Source organism: Ornithorhynchus anatinus, chromosome 5, assembly GCF_004115215.2.
Source record: "Ornithorhynchus anatinus isolate Pmale09 chromosome 5, mOrnAna1.pri.v4, whole genome shotgun sequence".
Lineage (NCBI taxonomy): Eukaryota > Metazoa > Chordata > Mammalia > Monotremata > Ornithorhynchidae > Ornithorhynchus > Ornithorhynchus anatinus.
The window spans coordinates 100,843,670-100,862,480 of record NC_041732.1 but is presented as its reverse complement, the minus strand read 5'-3'; the positions used below and the strand labels follow the sequence as shown (position 1 = coordinate 100,862,480).

At 54.5% G+C, this 18,811-nt stretch overlaps 1 protein-coding gene across 2 annotated transcripts in view; it reads left to right on the top strand.

The window, feature by feature from the left end:
* The first annotated feature begins 2,718 nt into the window (after positions 1–2,718).
* The window catches only part of SMCHD1 (structural maintenance of chromosomes flexible hinge domain containing 1), a 131,057-nt gene continuing 114,964 nt past the window's right edge, over positions 2,719–18,811 (top strand). For both annotated transcript variants that reach the window (XM_029066197.1, XM_029066198.2), the window contains exon 1: positions 2,719–2,883. In XM_029066197.1, coding sequence (XP_028922030.1) covers positions 2,752–2,883 — 132 coding nt within the window. In that variant the 5' untranslated portion in view covers positions 2,719–2,751. The remainder of the gene's footprint in view (positions 2,884–18,811) is intronic.

The window sequence follows — 18,811 nt, the reverse complement described above, 5'->3', positions numbered from 1 at the left end:
GGAACTGAGGCACAGAGAAGTTAAGTGACTTGCCCACAGTCACACAGCCGACAAGTGGCAGAGCTGGGATTCGAACTCATGAGCCCTGACTCCAAAGCCCACGCTCTTTCCACTGAGCCACGCTGGTTCTGCCGCTGATGTGCTATGTGGCCTTGGGCAAGTCACTTGACTTCTCTGAGCCTCAGTTATCTCATCTGCAAAACTGGGGATTAAGACTCTGAGCCCTCTGTGGGCCAGGGATTCTATCCAACCCGATTTGCTTGTATCCACCCTAGTGCTTAGTTCAGTGCCTGGCACGTAATCAGTGCTTAAAAAAATACCATAATTATTATTATTAGAGGGAATAAAAAAAATAATAGCATTAAGTGCCAAGCGCTCTGGTAGATACAATATAATCACATCAAGCATTTATGTGCCAATGGAATGTATTAGGCAGTTACTGTGCGCAGAGCACTGTACTAAGCACTTGGGCGAAGGCAATGCTACAGATTGGCAGACGTGTTCCCTACTGACAATGATCTTACAATCTAGAGGACAATGTAATGGGGGGCAGGGGTGGGGAGTGTATAGGTATATTTTTTCCCCCATTTTACAAATGAGAAAACTGAGGCAAAGGGAAGTGAAGTCACTTGCCCAAAGTCAGGCAGCAGTCTTATGGCAGAGAGGGGATTGGTACCCAGGTTTCCCGGGTCCCGGGACCCGGGTTCCAGGTCCCGGGTTCCAGGTCTCCTCTGCTTTTTCCACTAGGCCGGGCTGCTCATCCTCCCGTAACTGAGGGGAAAGGCCACCCGCCTGTCGCCGGGGCCTAAATCCCAGAGAGGGTAAACCCGTCGTGGGCAGGGCACCTGCCTACCAACTCTGCTGTACTGGGCTCTCCCAAGCGCTTCGTACAGCGTTCTGCGCGCGGCGAGCGCCAATAAATATGACCGATCGAGAGGGGCAGCGTGGGAAACGTTGTAGCCTACTAGAAAGGGCCTAGACTTGGGTGTCAGAAGGACCTGGGTTCTAATCCCGCCCCTGCTTTGTGAGCTCAGGCCGGTCACTTCACACCTCTGGGCCTCAGTCCCTCAAAATAATCATGTTGGTATCTGTTATGCGCTTACTACGTGCAGAGCACTGTTCTAAGCGCTGGGGGAGATACAGGAGCATCATCAGGTTGTCCCACGTGAGGCTCACAGTCTTCATCCCCATTTTACAGATGAGGGAACTGAGGCACTGAGAAGCGTAGTGACTTGCCCACAGTCACACAGCTGACAAGGGGCAGGGTCTGGATTCGAATCCATGACCTCTGACTCCCCAGCCCGGGCTCTTTCCACTGAGCCACGCTGCCTCCTCCTCCGGAGAATGGGCCTGAAGAAAGGGAGCGTGGCTAGAGAAGCAGCGTGGCTCAGTGGAAAGAGCTCGGGCTGGGGAGTCAGAGGTCAAGGGTTCGAATCCCGGCTGTGCCCCTTGTCAGCTGTGTGACTGTGGGCAAGTCAGGTCACTTCACTTCTCGGGGCCTCAGTGACCTCATCTGTCAAATGGGGATGAAGACTGGGAACCTCACGTGGGACAACCTGATGCTGCCCCTGTATCTCCCCCAGCGCTTAGAACAGTGCTCTGCACATAGTAAGCGCTTAACCAACGTTATTATCCGGAGAATGGGGCTGAAGACGGGGACGAGGGACTGGGCCCCTGGAATAGCTGGTATTCATTCATTCATTCGATAGTCTTTATTGAGCGCTGACTATATGCAGAGCCCTGGACTAAGCGCTTGGAATGGACAAATGGGCAACAGATAGAGACGGTCCCTGCCCTTTGACGGGCTTAATCCCCCCTCCCCCTCCCCCACGTGTCTTAGATGAGCGCTTGGCACAGTGTGAGCGCCGAAGAGGCAGCGCGGGGGCGGGTTGGGTGGGCCGGGCCACCAGGCGGGATGTGGGTCCGCCGTCGGACGCCAGGGGGCGTGGTCCGGCCCCCGAGCGGGCGGGGCCCTGACGTCAGCGGGCGGGGCCCGAGCGGTCCGCGCGCCTCCCTTTCCCGCCAACTGGCGGCCAACGTCCGGGCCCCCGCCCCCTCGCCGCTAGGCCCCGCCCCGTCCTCCCCCGCCCGCCCGCCCGCCCGCCCGCCTCGGGCCTGCGCCACAGTCCCCGCCGCCGGCTCGGCCCCCTGTCTAAGTTGGGCCGGGGTGGGACCCGTTGGGCCGGGTTCGGCTGCGTTCGGCCCCGCTCGGCAGGGCTCGGTCCCTGTCGGCCGGGTTCGGCTCCGCTCGGCCGGGCTCGGCTCCGCTCGGCCGGGCTCGGCTCCGCTCGGCCGGGCTCGGTCCCGCTCGGCGGGGCTCGGCCGGGTTCGGACAGCTTGGGCCGGCTTCGGCCCCGCTCGGCCGGGCTCGGCCCCCGTCGGCCGGCTTCGGCCGGGCTCGGCCGGGTTCGGGACAGGTTGGGCCGGCTTCGGCCCCGCTCGGCCGGCTTCGGGCCCGCTCGGCCGGGCTCGGCTCCCGTCGGCCGGCTTCGGCCGGGCTCGGCCCCGCTCGGCTGGGCTCGGCGGGGCTGGGCCGGGCCGGGCCGGGTCCGCTGCAGGCGCGGAGCTGCTGTCCCGGGACCCCGCCGTCGGGGCGGAGGAGGCCGAGGAGGCCGCGGAAGTGACGTTGAGGGGCGGTGGGGGCCCCTCGTTTGAATCGGGGCCCGGCCCGGCCCGGTCCCTCCTCTCCCCTCCCTTCCCCTCCCTTCCCCTCCCCTCCCCTCTCCTCTCCTCCCCTCCCCTCCCCCCGCCATGGCCGCGGGGCCGCGGAGGCGGACGGTTTTCTTCTTCGACCGTCGGGAGGAGCGTTCGGAGCCGGGGGAGCGGGCCCTCGACCTGGGAGACGCCGCCGACTACCGGGCCTTCCGCCGCCGCGTCTGCCAGGTGAGCCCGGAGGCCGTCCGGGAGGAGGAGGAGGAGGAGGAGGAGGAGGACCGGGGCCGCGCCACCGTGTCGGTTTGGGCGAAGCGCTTCCTAGGGGCCGAGCACCCCGGGGGGCTCCCGCTCGTCATCCCCATTTTCCAGAGGAGCTCATCGAGGCCCCAGAAGGGACTGCACCCAGCTGACAAATGGCCGAGCCGGGATTTGAACCCCTGACCTCGGACTAACCCAGCCCGGGCTCTTGCCCCCGAGCCACGCTGCTTCGCTGGGCCTCGCTGACCTCCTCTGGAAAATGGGGACGAAGCCAGCCCCACGTGGGACCTCGTCAGCCCCCGCCTCGCCCCCGGCGCTCAGAACAGAGCTCGGCCCCCAGGCCTCCACCCCCTCCTCCTTATTGAGCGAATGGACAATTCGGCCACGAGGAGTGATCGTAATGACGCTAATCTTGGGATTTGTGAAGCGCTTACTACGCGCGCAGCACTGTTCTAAGCGCTGGGGGAGAGACAGGGTCATCAGGTGGTCCCACATGAGGCTCCCAGTCTGCATCCCCATTTTTATAATGTTGGGATTTGTGCAGCGCTTACTACGTGCACAGCACTGTTCTAAGCGCTGGGGAGAGACAGGGTCATCAGGTGGTCCCACTGAGGCTCCCAGTCTGCATCCCCATTTTTATAATGTTGGGATCTGTGCAGCGCTTACTCTGTGCAGAGCTCACTGTCTTAAACCCCATTTTTATAATGTTGGGATTTGTGAAGCGCTTACTACGTGTGCAGCACTGTTTTAAGCGCCGGGGAGAGACAGGGGAATCAGGTGGTCCCTCGTGAGGCTCACAGGCTGAATCCCCATTTTAATAATGTTGGGATTTGTTAAGCGCTTACTACGTGCAGAGCTCACTGTCTTAAACCCCATTTTAATAATGTTGGTATTTGTTAAGCGCTTACTCTGTGCGGAGCACTGTTCTAAGCACTGGGGAGATAACAGGGTCGTCAGGTTGTCCCCCGTGAGGCTCACAGTTTGAATCCCCATTTTCCAGATGAGGGAACTGAGGCACAGAGAAGTGAAGTGACTTGCCCACAGTCACACAGCTGCCAAGTGGCAGAGTTGGGATTCGAACCCATGACCTCTGACTCCCGTGCCCGGGCTCTTTGCGCCGAGCCACACTGTTGGTATTTGTGAAGCGCTTACTATGTGCGCAGCACTGTTCTAAGCTCTGGGGAGATACAGGGGAATCAGGTTGTCCCCCGTGAGGCTCCCAGTCTGAAGCCCCATTTTACAGATGAGGTCACTGAGGCCCAGAGAAGTGACTGGCCCCCAGTCACCCAGCTGACAAGTGGCAGAGCCGGGATTAGAACCCAGGACCTCTGACTCCAAAGTCCAGGCTCTTTCCACTGAGCCACGCGGCTTCCCCGGGAATAGGAAGCGCTTAATAGATACCATCATTATTATGATCGTTTCCCATCCCCGAGCCCCCTTTTGCGTGGAAAGAGCCCGGGCTGGGGAGTCAGGGGTCGTGGGTTCGAATCCCGGCTCTGCCACCTGTCTCCTGGGTGACCGTGGGCAAGTCACTTCCCTTCTCTGTGCCTCAGTGACCTCATCAGGAAAATGGGGATGAAGACTGTGAGCCTCACGTGAGACCACCCCCTGACCCTATATCTCCCCCAGCGCTTAGAACAGCGCTCGGCACATAGGAAGCGCTTCACAAATCCCATCATCCTTATTGCTATCGTTTCCATTCGATCAGTAGTTCATTCAGTAGTATGTATTGAGCGCTTACTATGTGCAGAGCACTGGACTAAGCACTTGGAATGGACAGATCAGTAACAGAGACAATCCCTGCCCAGCGACAGGCTCACAGTCTTTATTGAGCGCTGACTATGTGCAGAGCACTGGACTAAGCGCTTGGAATGGACAAATCGGCAACAGATAGAGACGGTCCCTGCCCAGTGACGGGCTCACAGCCTTCCCTGGGCCCCCTTTTCCGTGGAAAGAGCAGGGGCTTGGGAGTCCGAGGTCATGGGTTCCAATCCCAGCTCTGCCACTTGTCTGCAGGGTGACGATGGGCAAGTCACTTCACTTCTCTGGGCCTCAGTGACCTCATCTGGAAAATGGGAATGGAGACCGGGAGCCCCGCGTGGGGCCACCTGATCACCTTGGATCACCCCCCCCGCCAGCGCCGAGAACAGTGCTCTGCACAGAGCAAGCGCCTCAGAAATACCTGCCATCATTAGTGTCGTCATTATTCATCCCCATCTTCCAGATGAGGGAACTGAGGCCCAGAGCAGTAAAGTGAGCTCCCCCAAGTCCCACAGCAGACGGGTGTCGGAGCCGGGACTAGAACCCGCGACTTCGGTCCCTCCCCGAGCCCTTGCCCCCGGACCACGCTGCTTCTCTAGTAGTAGGCGCTTATCAAGGACCATGTGTTGGACGCCCCCCTCCTTCCCCGACCTCTGACCCCCCTCGACCTCTGACCTTTCCCCTCCCAACCCCCCCGAGCCCCACAGGAACCGGTTCCATCCCAGGGAGCTGGGATGGATCTGCTTGGCTTTCTAAGTGCTTAACAAATGCCATCCTCATCATTATTATTATTATTGTTATTGTTATTGTTACCGGCCTCCCCCAAGCCCCTCGACCCCTGACCCCCGGCCCCGCCGCTCGCTCCGTCTCTCTCAGCCTCTGTCTCCCTCTGTCTCTGTGCTCTCTCTGTCTCTCTGCCTCTCTCTGTCTCTCTCCTTGTCTCTCTGTCTCTCCCTCTCTGTCTCCCTAGGTTGCTGTCTCTCTTCCTCTCAGTCTCTCTCTATCTCTACCTCTCTGTCTCCCTGGCTCTGTCTCTGCCTCTCTCTGTCTCCCTTTCTCTCTGTCTCTGTGTCTGTCTCTCTGGGTATGTCTCTCAGTCTGTCTTTGTCTCTCTATCTCTCTGAGAATGTTTCTCTATATCTCTGGGTATGTCTCTCTGTATCGCTTGGAGAATGTCTCTCTCAGTCTCTCTATCTCTTTGGGTATGTCTCTCTCTATCTCTCTGGGTATGTCTCTGTATCGCTTGGAGAATGTCTCTCTCAGTCTCTCTATCTCTCTGGGTATGTCTCTCTCGGTCTGTATGTCTCTCTGCCTCTATCTCTGGGCGAAGCTCTCCCTCTCAGTGTCTCTGTCTCCCTGGGTATGTCTCTCTGTCTCCATCTCTCGGACAATGTCTCTCTCAGTCTGTATGTCTGTCTCTGTCTCTCGGAAAAGGTCTCTCTCTCAGTCTCTGTCTCTATCTCTCGGAGAATGTCTCTCTGTCCTTCTCTGTCTTTATCTCTCTCAGTGTCTCTCTCTCTCAGTCTCTGTCCCTCTGGGTATATCTCTTTGTCTCTGTCTCTTGCCCTCTGTGTCTCTCTCTGCCTTTGTCTCTGTCTCTCTCGCAGCTTCTCTGTCTCTTTCCTCCTCCCGACCCCAGACCTTTCCTCCTCATTCATTCCGTGGTATTTATTGAGCGCTTACTATGTGCGGAGCACTGTGCTAACGGCTCGGAAAGTCCGACTGGGCCACAGAGAGGGAGGATCCCTGCCCAACAAGGGGCTCACGGTCTAGAAGGGGGGAGACAGACAGACAGACAGACAGCAAAACAAGACAAGTAGTCAGTTTGTACTCGGCCCCGTGCCAGCTCCTCCCTGCCTGCCTCCCCGCCCGGGTCGGTGGGTGTCTGGGGGGGGTGGATGGCGGTTGGGGGAGAGGCGGGGGTTGTCGCTGGCCTTCCTCCTCCTCCTCCTCCTCCTCTTCCTCCTCCTCCTCCTCTTCCTCCTCGGTCGGACCCGCCCACCACAGAAAGGCCACAGGCAGGACAAGCCAACGACAGGCAGGACGGGCCGATGACAGGCAGGACAGACAGGCCACGGGCAGGACAAGCCGATGACAGGCAGGCCACGGGCGGGACAGGCCGATGACAGACAGGCCACGGGCCGGACAAGCCGATGACAGGCAGGACAGACAGGCCACAGACAGGACAGGCTGATGACAGTCAGGCCACGGGCAGGACAGGCTGATGACAGGCAGGACGGACAGGCCACGGGCAGGACAAGCTGATGACAGGCCGCGGGCAGGACAGGCCGACCACTGGCAGGACAGACAGGCCTCAGCTAGGACAGACAGGCCACAGCTAGGACAGGCCGATGGCAGGCAGGACAGGCAGGCTGACCACAGGCAGGACGGACAGGCCACAGGCAGGACAGGCCCATGACGGACAGGCCACGGGCAGGACAGGCCGACGACAGGCAGGACAGGCAGGCTGACCACAGGCAGGACAGACAGGCCGTTGACAGGCAGGACAGGCCGACGACCGGCAGGACGGGCTGACAGGCCACAGGCCCGACGGGGCGGTGCCAGGCAGGAGGCAGGACGGAGCAGACGGGCCAGGGGCGGGCCAGTGTGGGCGGGCCAGCGGGGCGCACCGGACAGCGGGGCTCAGTGGCGGGAGTCTGAGGCGATGGCCTCTAACCCCGCGGCCCCCCGCTCGCCAGCTGGGTGACTCGGAGCGAGTCCCTTATCACCTCTGGGCCTCCGCGCCCTCGTCCGTAAAATGGGGCTGAGGACCGGGAGCCCCACGTGGGACACCCCGATCGCCTTGTATCCCAGTGCTTGGCACATAGTAAGCGCTTAACGGATACCGTTATTACCGAAAGGTTGGCTGCCCGTTGGTGCCTCGTCCCCGCGGGCCGCACCGTTCGCTTCCCGAACTCAACTCGCTGCTGCCCGTGTGAGGGTGTCTGCGTGTCTGTCTGGGGGTGGGTGGGTGTCTGTGCGTGTTTGTGTGTGTGTGTGTATTTGTTTGTATGCCCGCCCCTCACCTTCTACCTGCCTCAACGCTCGGCCCCGTGTCCGGCAGAGAGTAAGCGCTTCGGGAGGACCGTTAAAAAAAGCGAGGTGGATTTTTTTTTTAAAAGAAAAAAAAAAGAGAAAGGATCTCCCGTAGAGCCAGGGAGTAGGAGGTGTGTAATGGGTGAGGTGGCCGGTGGGGTTTCCGGGGGTTGGTGGGTGGACGCTCCTCTTCCTCCTCCTCCTTCCTCCTCCTCCCGCCCCCGGCGCTTCATCCGAGCGTGGGGGAGGGGAGCCGCCCGTGCCCACCGAAGCTCCCGAACCCCCGAACGGCCGAGCTGCCGGGGTGGGGGGGGGGGCGCGGCTGCAAGTTGAAGCCTGGCGTTGTCGGGGCCCGGGGCGGCCTTTGCTATGGGAAGTGGGGGGGCGGGGGTGGGGCCCGGTGCGGTACGCTCTGCTCTGCTCCGCTCCTTCCTTTGGGAGGGGCCTGCACGCCGGACACACACACACACACACACCAGCATCCCTGCACCCGCCTATGGGGGGGGACAGGTCACACACACACACACACCAGCATCCCTGCACCTGCCTATAGCAGGGGACAGGACACACTGACACCCCTCCCCCCCCCCAGCCCCCCAGGATCTCTGCACCCACCTATAGGGGACACGGACACAGACACACGCACGCACTAGCATCCCTGCACCCACCTATAGGGGACACAGACACGCAGATATACACACACCAGCATCCCTGCACCCCCCATAGGGGGCACAGACACACACACACCAGCATCCCTGCACCCGCCTGTGGGGGGGGACAGGTCACACACACACACACACACACCAGCATCCCTGCACCTGCCTATAGCAGGGGACAGGACACACTGACACACCCCCCCCCCCCAGCCCCCCAGGATCTCTGCACCCACCTATAGGGGACACGGACACAGACACACACACGCACTAGCATCCCTGCACCCACCTATAGGGGACACAGACACGCAGATATACACACACCAGCATCCCTGCACCCCCCATAGGGGGCACAGACACACACACACACCAGCACCCCTGCCCTGCCTATAGGGGACACACACACACACACACGCGCACATACCATCATCCCTGCACCTGCCTATAGGGGACACTGACGCATGCGCACACACACACCCACACACCCACACACACCCCCCAGCATCCCTGCACCCGCCTATAGGGGACACACACCCAGACATGGCTCCTTAAGGCTCCAGCCGGGGATTCGGGGGTGGGGGTGGGGGGGATGGTTTCATTTCACTTGCCTTCGTAGACCGCTCCGCTGCCTTTTCGCTCCAGTGCCGTTTCTAGCCCCGTCGGTCGGTACGCGGCGGAGGGACAGTCGTCAAAAAATACCAAATGCCCCTGTTCGGTCGTATCTGTCGGGCACTTACCGTGGGCAGAGCACTGGACCGATTGGCTGGAAAATCCTATTTATGGTGTGTGCTGCCGTAGGCCCAGGGGCACAGGTGCTTGATGTGGGTCCGGAATCTAGCGGCGAAAGGCGTCGGTGTTGACAGCGGGCGGGGCCGCCCGGTTAGGAACTCGGCATTATTTGTCGTCGGTGATAATCGTGATAATGATAACGATTGTGGTGTTCGTCGAGCGCTTACTGTGAGCCAGGCTCTGTTCCGAGCGCCGGGACGGACCCAAGCGGAGCGGGTCGGACACAGCCCCTGTCCCACGTGGGCTCACAGTCTCCAACCTCATTTTACAGAGGGGGGAAACCGAGGCCCAGAGAAGTGACCGGCCCGAGGTCACCCGGCAGACAAGCGGCGGAGCCGGGACGAGGACCCGTGGGGTTCCGACTCCCAGACCTATGTACTAGTTGAGATTTTTGCCTGCCCTGGAGTGGCTTCTCTACACTGATTATCGTTAAATCGATGTTACAAGCAGTCGCTGAAAAGCAAAGTTCGCTCTCGTATCTGATCCTCCTCGAAGCCTTCGAAAGGAAATATTGAGGTTTTGTGTGGATGGGGATTTTTGTTTTTTGGTCCCGTGGCATTGCCCTCACTGGGTGCCCGATATATTCCCACTAAGGGTAGTGGGTAGAGCCCGAGCCTGGGAGTCGGAAGGTCACGGGTTCTAATCCCGGCTCGGGCCCCCCCCCCCCCCCCGTCTGCCGTGTGACCTCGGGCGGATCGCTTCACTTCTCTGGGCCTCAGTGACCTCATCTGCAAAATGGGGATGGAGACTGCGAGGCCTACAGAGGACAGGGACTGGGTCCAGCGGGATTTGCTGGGCTCCACCCCAGGGCTTAGTGCGGTGTTTGGCGTATAGTAAGCGCTTAAATACCACAATTATTTTAATTACCATTATTACTACCGCCATCTCCACCGTAGCTATTTGGGTTCTAGAGGAAGACAGATTATTGGGAATAAAGGCAAACTGCTTAAATGTTTGATTTGATTGGATTTGAAATGTAGCTTCATTCTGAAACAGCAAATGTTCCCGGGTAGTTCTGAGAAGCAACAAATTTGCCGGATGAGAATGAGGGACAGTTGCAATTGGAAGCTTAAAAAGGAAGGTCTCTCAACCCAAGTTATTCTTTTATTTTATTTTAGTGTTCTTCTCACCCTTTGCCTTCTGCCGCGTTTTCCTTTTGGAATTCCCGTACGGTAGAGAAGTAGTTCATTCAGTGGTATTTATTGAGCGCTTACTATGGGCGGAGCACTGTACTAAGCGCTAGAGCACGGGCCTGGGAGTCAGAAGGACTTGGGTTCTAACGCCGGCTCCGCCACTTGTCTTCTCGGTGATCTTGGGCAAGTCACTTCTCTTCTCTGGGCCTCAGCTTCCTCAACTGCAGAATGGGGATTTAATACCTGTTCTCCCTCCTACTTAGACTCTGAGCCCTATGAAGGACAGGGACTGTGTCCAGCTCGGTTATGTATCTCCCCCCAGCGCTTAGAACAGTGTCTGGCACATAATAAGCACTTAACAAATACAACGATTATTATTTTTATTGTGAGCTACAGGCAGTTGAATTTACAGCTGCATGCTGCACGAAAAGCAGCATGGCACAGTGGCTAGAGCCCGGGCTTGGGACTCAGGAGGTCATGGGTTCTAATCAGGCTCTGCCACTTGTCTGCTGTGTGACCTTGGGCAAGTCACTTCACTTCTCTGGACCTCAGTTCCCTCATCTGGAAAATGGGGATTAAGACTGTGAGCCTCAAGAGGGACGGGGACTGTGTCCAACCGATCTGCTTGTATCCACCCCAGTGTTTGGTAGAGTGCTTGGCACATAGTAAGTGCTTAAGAAATAACACCATTATTATTATTAATAAGCACTTGTTATGTGTCAAGCACAGTTCTAATCACTGGGTTAATCAGGCTGAATTCAGATCTTGTCTTACACGGGTATCTATGCAGGGTATTTAAATCCCCATTTCATGGCTCTGCCGCTTGTCAGCGGTGTGACTTTGGGCAAGTCACTTCACATCTCTGGGCCTCAGTTACCTCAACTGTAAAATGGGCATTAAGAGTGTCAGTCCCACATGGGACAACCTGATCACCTTGTATCCTCCCCAGCACTTAGAAGAGTGCTTTGCTCATAGTCAGCGCTTAACAAATGCCTTAGAGAAGCAGCGTGGCTCAGTGGAAAGAGCACGGTTTAGGAGACAGAGGTAATGGGTTCTAATCCGGCTCCGCCAACTGTCAACTGTGTGACTTTGGGCAAGTCACTTCACTTCTCAGTGCCTCAGACGCCTCATCTGTAAAATGGGGATGAAGACTGTGAGCCCCACGTGGGACAACCTGATTACCTTGTATCTCCCCCAGCGCGTAGAACAGTACTCGGCACATAGTAAGCGTTTAACAAATGCCGACATTATTATTATTATTATTAGAGGGAGACGGCTTAAGGAGGGCTGTGACCTTTTCAGATTAGGGAAGGGGAGGCGGTCAAGGCTGGGGGGAACGGTGGGAGGGAGAGGAGGCAGGTAGAGTCAAGAGCAAGGATAGTCGAGCAATCTGCTTGGAAGGAGTGAAGGGAGTGAGCCAGGGAGGAAATAGGTGAGGAGAGCAGATAGGACACGGTGCGGGAAGCTACCTCTGAGCTCTCTCATTCTCCTCTTTTCAACTTAGAATTTGTATGGAGTAGATTTTTAAGGCTCTTGGAGGATTTTTACATATGTTGTCTCTCTCGTTGCGCTATTCCTGTCAAGGAGGTACTGTGTTTAATAGACCAGAAAGCACACTCTGCCGACGATTTACCGGACTTACCCGAGGTCACAAGTCCTGTATTCAAAGGCAACATTCCAAATCAAATTTTATGATTTGTTTCTTTGAAGATTAAAAACCGACTCGACAGTCTTTTGTACGCAGTCTTTTTTGTGGTCGTTTAAACAGTCAAGTTTTGTTTCCCTTTTTTGCTTTCGATTCCCCAAATAGACTTTTTGACCTCTAGTTTCCTAATTTTATCTAAGTAGAATGGGAGTATTTGGTTTAGAATGTCATCCTCTGCTACAACGGCATAGCGGTACGACACTCTTGAGGTTATTCAACAATAACAACATTAGAAAATTTGAGAACTCTCTTCATGTGTGAATCTTTTCATTCTCCCCGGACACGTCACTCTAACACTCCGTGTCCAGGTCCGTTAAGATCCCACTCCAAAGAACGATAGAGTCGTCCATTGATCCAGGAGAAGGAATCGGGGGTGTGACGGGCACTGTTCTAAGCACTGGGGTGGATACAAGCAAATCGGCTTGGAAGTAGTCCCTGGCCCACATGGGGCTCGCGGCCTCAATCCCCGTTTTCCAGATGAGGTAACCGAGGCCCAGAGAAGTGAAATGACTTGCCCAAGCTCACACAGCGGAAAAGGGGCAGAGCCAGGATTAGAACCCATGACCTTTTGACTCCCAGGCCTGTGCTCTCTCCACTGTGCCACAGCTGTTCCTTCTTATACTGCATCTCCACTTTTTTTAATGGTATTTGTTAAGCGTTTACTACGCGTCAAGCACTGTTCTAAGACCTGGGATGGACACGATAATAGTAATAATAAAAATAATAATGTTGGTATTTGTTAAGGGCTTACTATGTGCCAAGCACTGTTCCAAGTGCTGGGGGAGATACAAGGTAATCAGGTTGTCCCAGGTGGGGCTCACAGTCTTCATCCCCATTTGACAGATGAGGTAACTGAGAAGCAGCATGGCTCAGTGGCAAGAGCATGGGCTTTGGATTCAGAGGTCATGAGTTCGAATCCCGGCTCGGCCACTTGTCAACTGTGTGACTGTGGGCAAGTCACTTAACTTCTCTGTGCCTCAGTTCCCTCATCTGTAAAATGGGGACTAAGACTGTGAGCCCCACATGGGACAACCCGATTCCCGTGTCTATCCCAGCGCTTAGAACAGTGCTCGGCACATAGTAAGCGCTTAACAAATACCAACATTATTATTATTATTGAGGCACAGAGAAATTAAGTGATTAGCCCAAGGTCACACAGCTGACAGGTGGCGGAGCTGGGATTAGAACCCGCGACCTCTGACTCCCATGCCCGGGCTCTTTCTACTAAGCCATGCTTATTCTCCACCCCCCAGGTTAATCAGGTAAGACACCAACTCTTTTGTACCCTCCCAAGTGCTTAGTGCAGTGTTCTGCGCATAAGTAAATGCTTAATAAATTCCACAGGTTCATCAACACAGTCCTTGTCCCATATGGAGCTCACAACGTAAATAGGAGGGAGAACGGTGTCGAACCTGTTTGACGGTTGAGAAAACGGAGGCTCGGAGAAGTGAAGTGATTAGAGAAGCGGCGTGGCTCAGTGGAAAGAGCCCGGGCTTGGGAGTCAGAGGTCGCGGGTTCTAATCCCGGCTCCGCCGCTTGTCAGCTGTGTGACTCCGGGCAAGTCACTTCACTTCTCTGTGCCTCAGTTCCCTCATCTGTAAAATGGGGATTCAGACTGTGAGCCCCACGTGGGACAACCAGATAACCTTGTATCTACCCAGGGCTTAGAACGGCGCTTGGCACATAGTAAGCGCTTAACAAATACCATCGTCATCACCTGCCCAAGGTCACCCAGCAGACAAGTAGCAGAGCTGGGATTAGAACCCAGATCCTCTGACTGCCAGGCCCGCGTTCCGTCCGTTAGGCTGTGCTGCTTCCCACTCGCTCCAGTTTACCTTGTAACGCGTCAGATGTGAGTCGTGGGAAGCGCGTGCCCTAATTCTTCAACAACGATCTATCGGAGTTGTGGAATGAGAAGTGATTACAGTGTTGTTATTCCTAAAATGTGATGAAATTCCCAAGAAGGCCACTGAAATGAAAAACAGAATTAGAAACATAAAACACTAGGCACTTCCAGAGTGTGTGATCTGAGTTGACAGCTTCTCACTCTAGTCATAATATTTGTTAGACGCCCACCTCTTTTGCGGAGCATTGTAGATTCCAGTAAAGCAAGCGGGCAACTGTCAAATGGCCATTTCCAAAAGGGGGATGCAAACCCGAAGAGTAATTACTTGTACGGCCAAGATTGACGAAAATCAGTGTCAACCAGCTACCCCCTTAGCACGCTAATCTTTGGATATTTTAATTTCCATCACCCGGCAAGGGAAAAGCATGGATAAATTTAAAAAAGTCCAATTATAATAATAAGGATGAAGGTATTAAGTGTTCGCTATGTGACAGGCACTGTACTAAGCACTGGGGTGGATACCGGCAAATCGAGATGAACACAGACCCCGTCCCTTGTGGGGCTCAGGGTCCCAAACCCCATTTGACAGATGAGGTAACTGAGACCCAGAGAAGTGAAGCGACCTGCCCACGGTCACACAGCAGACAGGCGGCGGAGCCGAGATTAGAACCCATGACCTTCCGACTCTCAGGCCCGTGCCCTCTCCACTATGCTGTGCCGTTCCAAAACAAGTGATAGAGCAGAAAGCTGATCGAAGAACCTCCCCCAACAGCCGTATGTCTGTAGCACACGTGCATAAAATAACATTCCAGGTGGCGACCAATGCAGCAGACCTAATCACGATGGTATCTGGTGAGCGCTTACTACGTGTCGAGCACTTTTCCAAGTCCTGGGGTAGATACAAACCATTCAGGTTGGACACAGTCCCTGTCCCTCGTGGGGCCCCCGGTTTTAGTCCCCATTTTACAGAAGAGGTCACTGAGGCCCAGAGCAGGGAAATGACTCACCCAGGTTCACACAGCAGACAAGTGGCGGAGCCGGGATTAGAGCTCAGGCCCGTGCTCTAGCCATTAGGCCACGCTGCTTTCTTAGAGACCTAGAGAAGGATATATTAGTCCAAGCCAGAAGGGTGGAAAAAGTTGGCCGTGAGGGTTGCCATTGTTTTTACGAGACGTTCTTCCCCTCGACTCTATTTATGGCCATCCTTCTCGTCCGTCCGTCTCCCCCGATCAGACCGTGAGCCCGTCAGACGGCAGGGACCGTCTCTGTCTGTTGCCGACTTGTTCATTCCAAGCGCTTAGTCCAGTGCTCTGCACATAGTAAGCGCTCAATAAATACTATTGAATGAATGAATGGGTTAGGGGTCTCTCCTACGTGGAGACGGTGGGGATGCTCACGTCTACCCCATATGTGGGTATGTGAATGTACATACATATAATTCTCTAGCCCTACAGTCAGTTGCTCATGAAATTATTCCGATTACCCTGTTGCGATGTCACCGGGGGTTTTCAGCCCTAAATCCTGGCCGAAAAAGCCCCCGGAGTCACTTACTTTAAGAGGGCATAGCTGTCATTTATTTCTTTTATTGTCTTTCTCTCTCCCCTTGTAGACTGTGAGCTCCTTGAGGGCAGGGAGTGTGTCTGTTATGTTGTTCTCTTGTATTCTTCCAAGCGCTTAGTCCAGTGCTCTGCACACAGTAAGCACTCAGTAAGTAAGACCGACCGAATGACTGACTGCCTGGACCCCACTCAGCCTCCACCGGATCCTAAAGCCGCCCAGGTTTCTCGGTCTTTTACCGCCGATTAAAGAAATGACAGTCACCCCCTAGTCAGAGGAAGCGGAGCAGGAAGCTGGAGGTCGTCCGTCTTAATATGGTGTCAGAGCGATTGTTTGCTAGGGTTTTAATTCCCAGAAATCACTACTGTTTGGGCTCTGCGGCCCACCCGATTTGCTTGCATCCACCCCAGCGCCTAGTACGGCGCTCGGCACAAAATAGGCGATCAACAAATAACTCCACTCTCGTCACCGTCGAAATTTTCATCGTATCTCTGTCGTTAGCCTGATTGGGAAATCTTCCTGTGGACTGTAAGCACCTCCCTTTTCCTCTGCTCCCCCCACCCCTCCCCGTCACCCCCACTCCCCCTCTCTGCTCCTCCCCGCCCCACAGCACTTGTGTATATACGTACAGATTTATTATTCTATTTATTTTATTAATGACTTGTATATATCTGTAATAGAGAAGCAGCGTGGCTTAGTGGCCAGAGCACGGGCTTGGCAGTCAGAGGTCGTGGGTTCTAATCTCGGCTCTGCCACTTGTCAGCTGTGTGACTTCGGGCAGGTCACTTCACTTTCTGTGCCTCAGTTATCTCCTCTGGAAAATGGGGATTAAGACTCTGAGCCCCACATGGGACAACCCGATTATCTTCTATTCACCTCAGTGCTTAGAACAGTGCTTGGCACATAGTAAGTGCTTAACAAATACCATTGTTGTTATAATTCTGTTTATATCGATGCCTGTTCACTTGCTTTGATATCCGTCTTCGCCCGTCGCTGAGCCCGCTGTGGGCAGGGAGTGTCTCTATTTGTTGCTGAACTATACTTTCCAAGTGCTTAGTACAGTGCTCTGCACACAGTAAGCACTCCGTAAATACGAATGAAGAATAATAATAATGATGACATTTGTTAAGCACTTACTGTGTGCCGAGCAGCGTTCTAAACAGTGAGGTAGACACAAGCTAATCAGCTTGTCCCGCACAGGACTTACAGTCAATCCTCATTTTACAGATGAGGTAATTGAGACCCAGAGAAGTGAAGCGACTTGCCCAAAGTCACACAGCTGATAAGAGGCAGAGCCGGGATTAGAACCCACGACCTCTGACTCCCGAGCCCGGGCTCTTTCCACTGAGCCACGCTGCTTCTCAGCGAATGAAAGAATGGGGATGGACAGACAGCCAAGCAGAACAAAGCAAAACAAGTAGTCTGGTGTAAATATGGTCGGTCGTGAGGTTCGAGTCTTAATCCCCATTTCACAGATGAGGGAACTGAGGTGCAGAGAAGGGAAGAGACTTGCCCGGAATCACACAGCCCATAAGTGGCGGAGCCGGGATTAGAACCCAGTAACCTCTGACTCTGACTGTTGTCCATTCCAAGCGCTTAGTACAGTGCTCTGCACATAGTAAGCGCTCAGTAAATACTATTGAACGAATGAATGAACTCCCAAGCCCGGGGTCTTACCCCTAAGCCACACCGCTTCTGCGCTCGGGAGAGTACAGGACAGCAGAATTAGCGGACGTGTTCCCTGCCCGTAACGAGCCTAATGGAGAGAAGCCCCTCAAATATGACTGTGGGAACGTCTTCCTTCGTGCCTCACGTCTTCGCCGTCATTGGATGGTTCAGTTTGGGACTTTTCCGTGCATTTTGAGATGCGGAGCCCTTCCCCCATCGACTGTAAACTCTTTGAGGCTGGGGATCGTGGCTGCCAACTCTGTTGTGTCGTACTTTGCCCCTCAGTACGGCGGTTGATTAGTCTGTGAAGGCCTCTTGGAGGAAATATGATTGTAGGAGGGTTTTGAAGGGGGGGAGGAGTGATGGACTGTCAGTAAACCAATGTTTATCGACTCTTCTGTAAGGACAGGGTGGTTGGTCGAGACGCAGGGGAGAGTTTTGACTTCAAAGAAGTGTAATAATAATAATGTTGGTATCTGTTAAGCGCTTACTATGTGCAGAGCACTGTTCTAAGCGCTGGGGTCGATGCAGGGTAATCAGGTTGTCCCACGTGAGGCTCACAGTTAATCCCCATTTTACAGATGAGGTAACTGAGGCACAGAGAAGTGAAGTGACTTGCCCACAGTCACACAGCTGAGCCCACTTGGCAGAGCTGGGAGTCGAACTCATGACCTCTGACTCCGAATCCCAGGCTCTTTCCACTGAGCCACGCTGCTTCAAGTGTAAACTCTTGTGTGTCTGTTGTATTGTACCCTCTCAATATAGTGCTCCGCACACAATAAGTGCTCAATACTAATAATGGTGGTATTTGTTAAGCGCTTACTATGTGCCAAGCACTGTTCTAAGCCCTGGGGTAGATACAAGGTAATCAGGTTGTCCCGCGTGGGTCTCACAGTCGTAATCCCCATTTTACAGATGAGGTAACTGAGGCACAGAGAAGTTAAGTGACTTGCTCAAAGTCACACAGTTGATAAGTGGCGGAGCCAGGAGTAGAACCCATGAGCTCTGACTCCCAAGCCCGGGCTCTTTCCACTAAACCACGCTGCTTCTCTAATAGATACTGTTGACCGATTGATAGTCGTACTTTTTGGGCGCTTAGTGTGTGCAGAGCATTCTCGTAAGCGCTTGGGAGAGTCCAATATCCAGATATGTTCCCCGTCCATAACGAGCTGAAAGTCTTGAGGGGGAGACAGACATTAATAGAAATAAATAAATTACAGTTAATTGTCCGTCAGGTAATTCAGTGTGAAGAGTGGATAGAACCTTAGGTGGGAATTTAGAAGAACATGGTAATGTTCACAATTCTCCTGGCTCATTCTGCGGACACGGCTAATCGCTTAATTAACCGGCTTGTTTTTCAGATTTGGCCTTTGTAAGATGGGAGTATTGGCAGGCATCCCTGGAAAGATGCTACGAAAAGCAAAGCCATTTCTAGTGAATTCCAATTTCTCATGGCCATAACCATACTATAATATTTGGTTTCCAGGACTTACACTAAAGCAAACACGAGTAATACACACGTGCCCTTTTGTACTCCAGAACAAATGGGATTCTTCTGCTCTTGGGGATGGAATCAATCATCATCTATTGGTTTAATATATTTGAAAGCTACACTAGCTGGCTATGTAGGTTGCCTGTGGTTTTTTTTTTTTTTTTTTTGGCTGACTGCTTCCACTTCAGAGCCCAGTTTGGGCAGGGATCGTCCAGTCTTTATTGCTGAATTGTACTTTCCAAGTGCTTAGTACAGTGC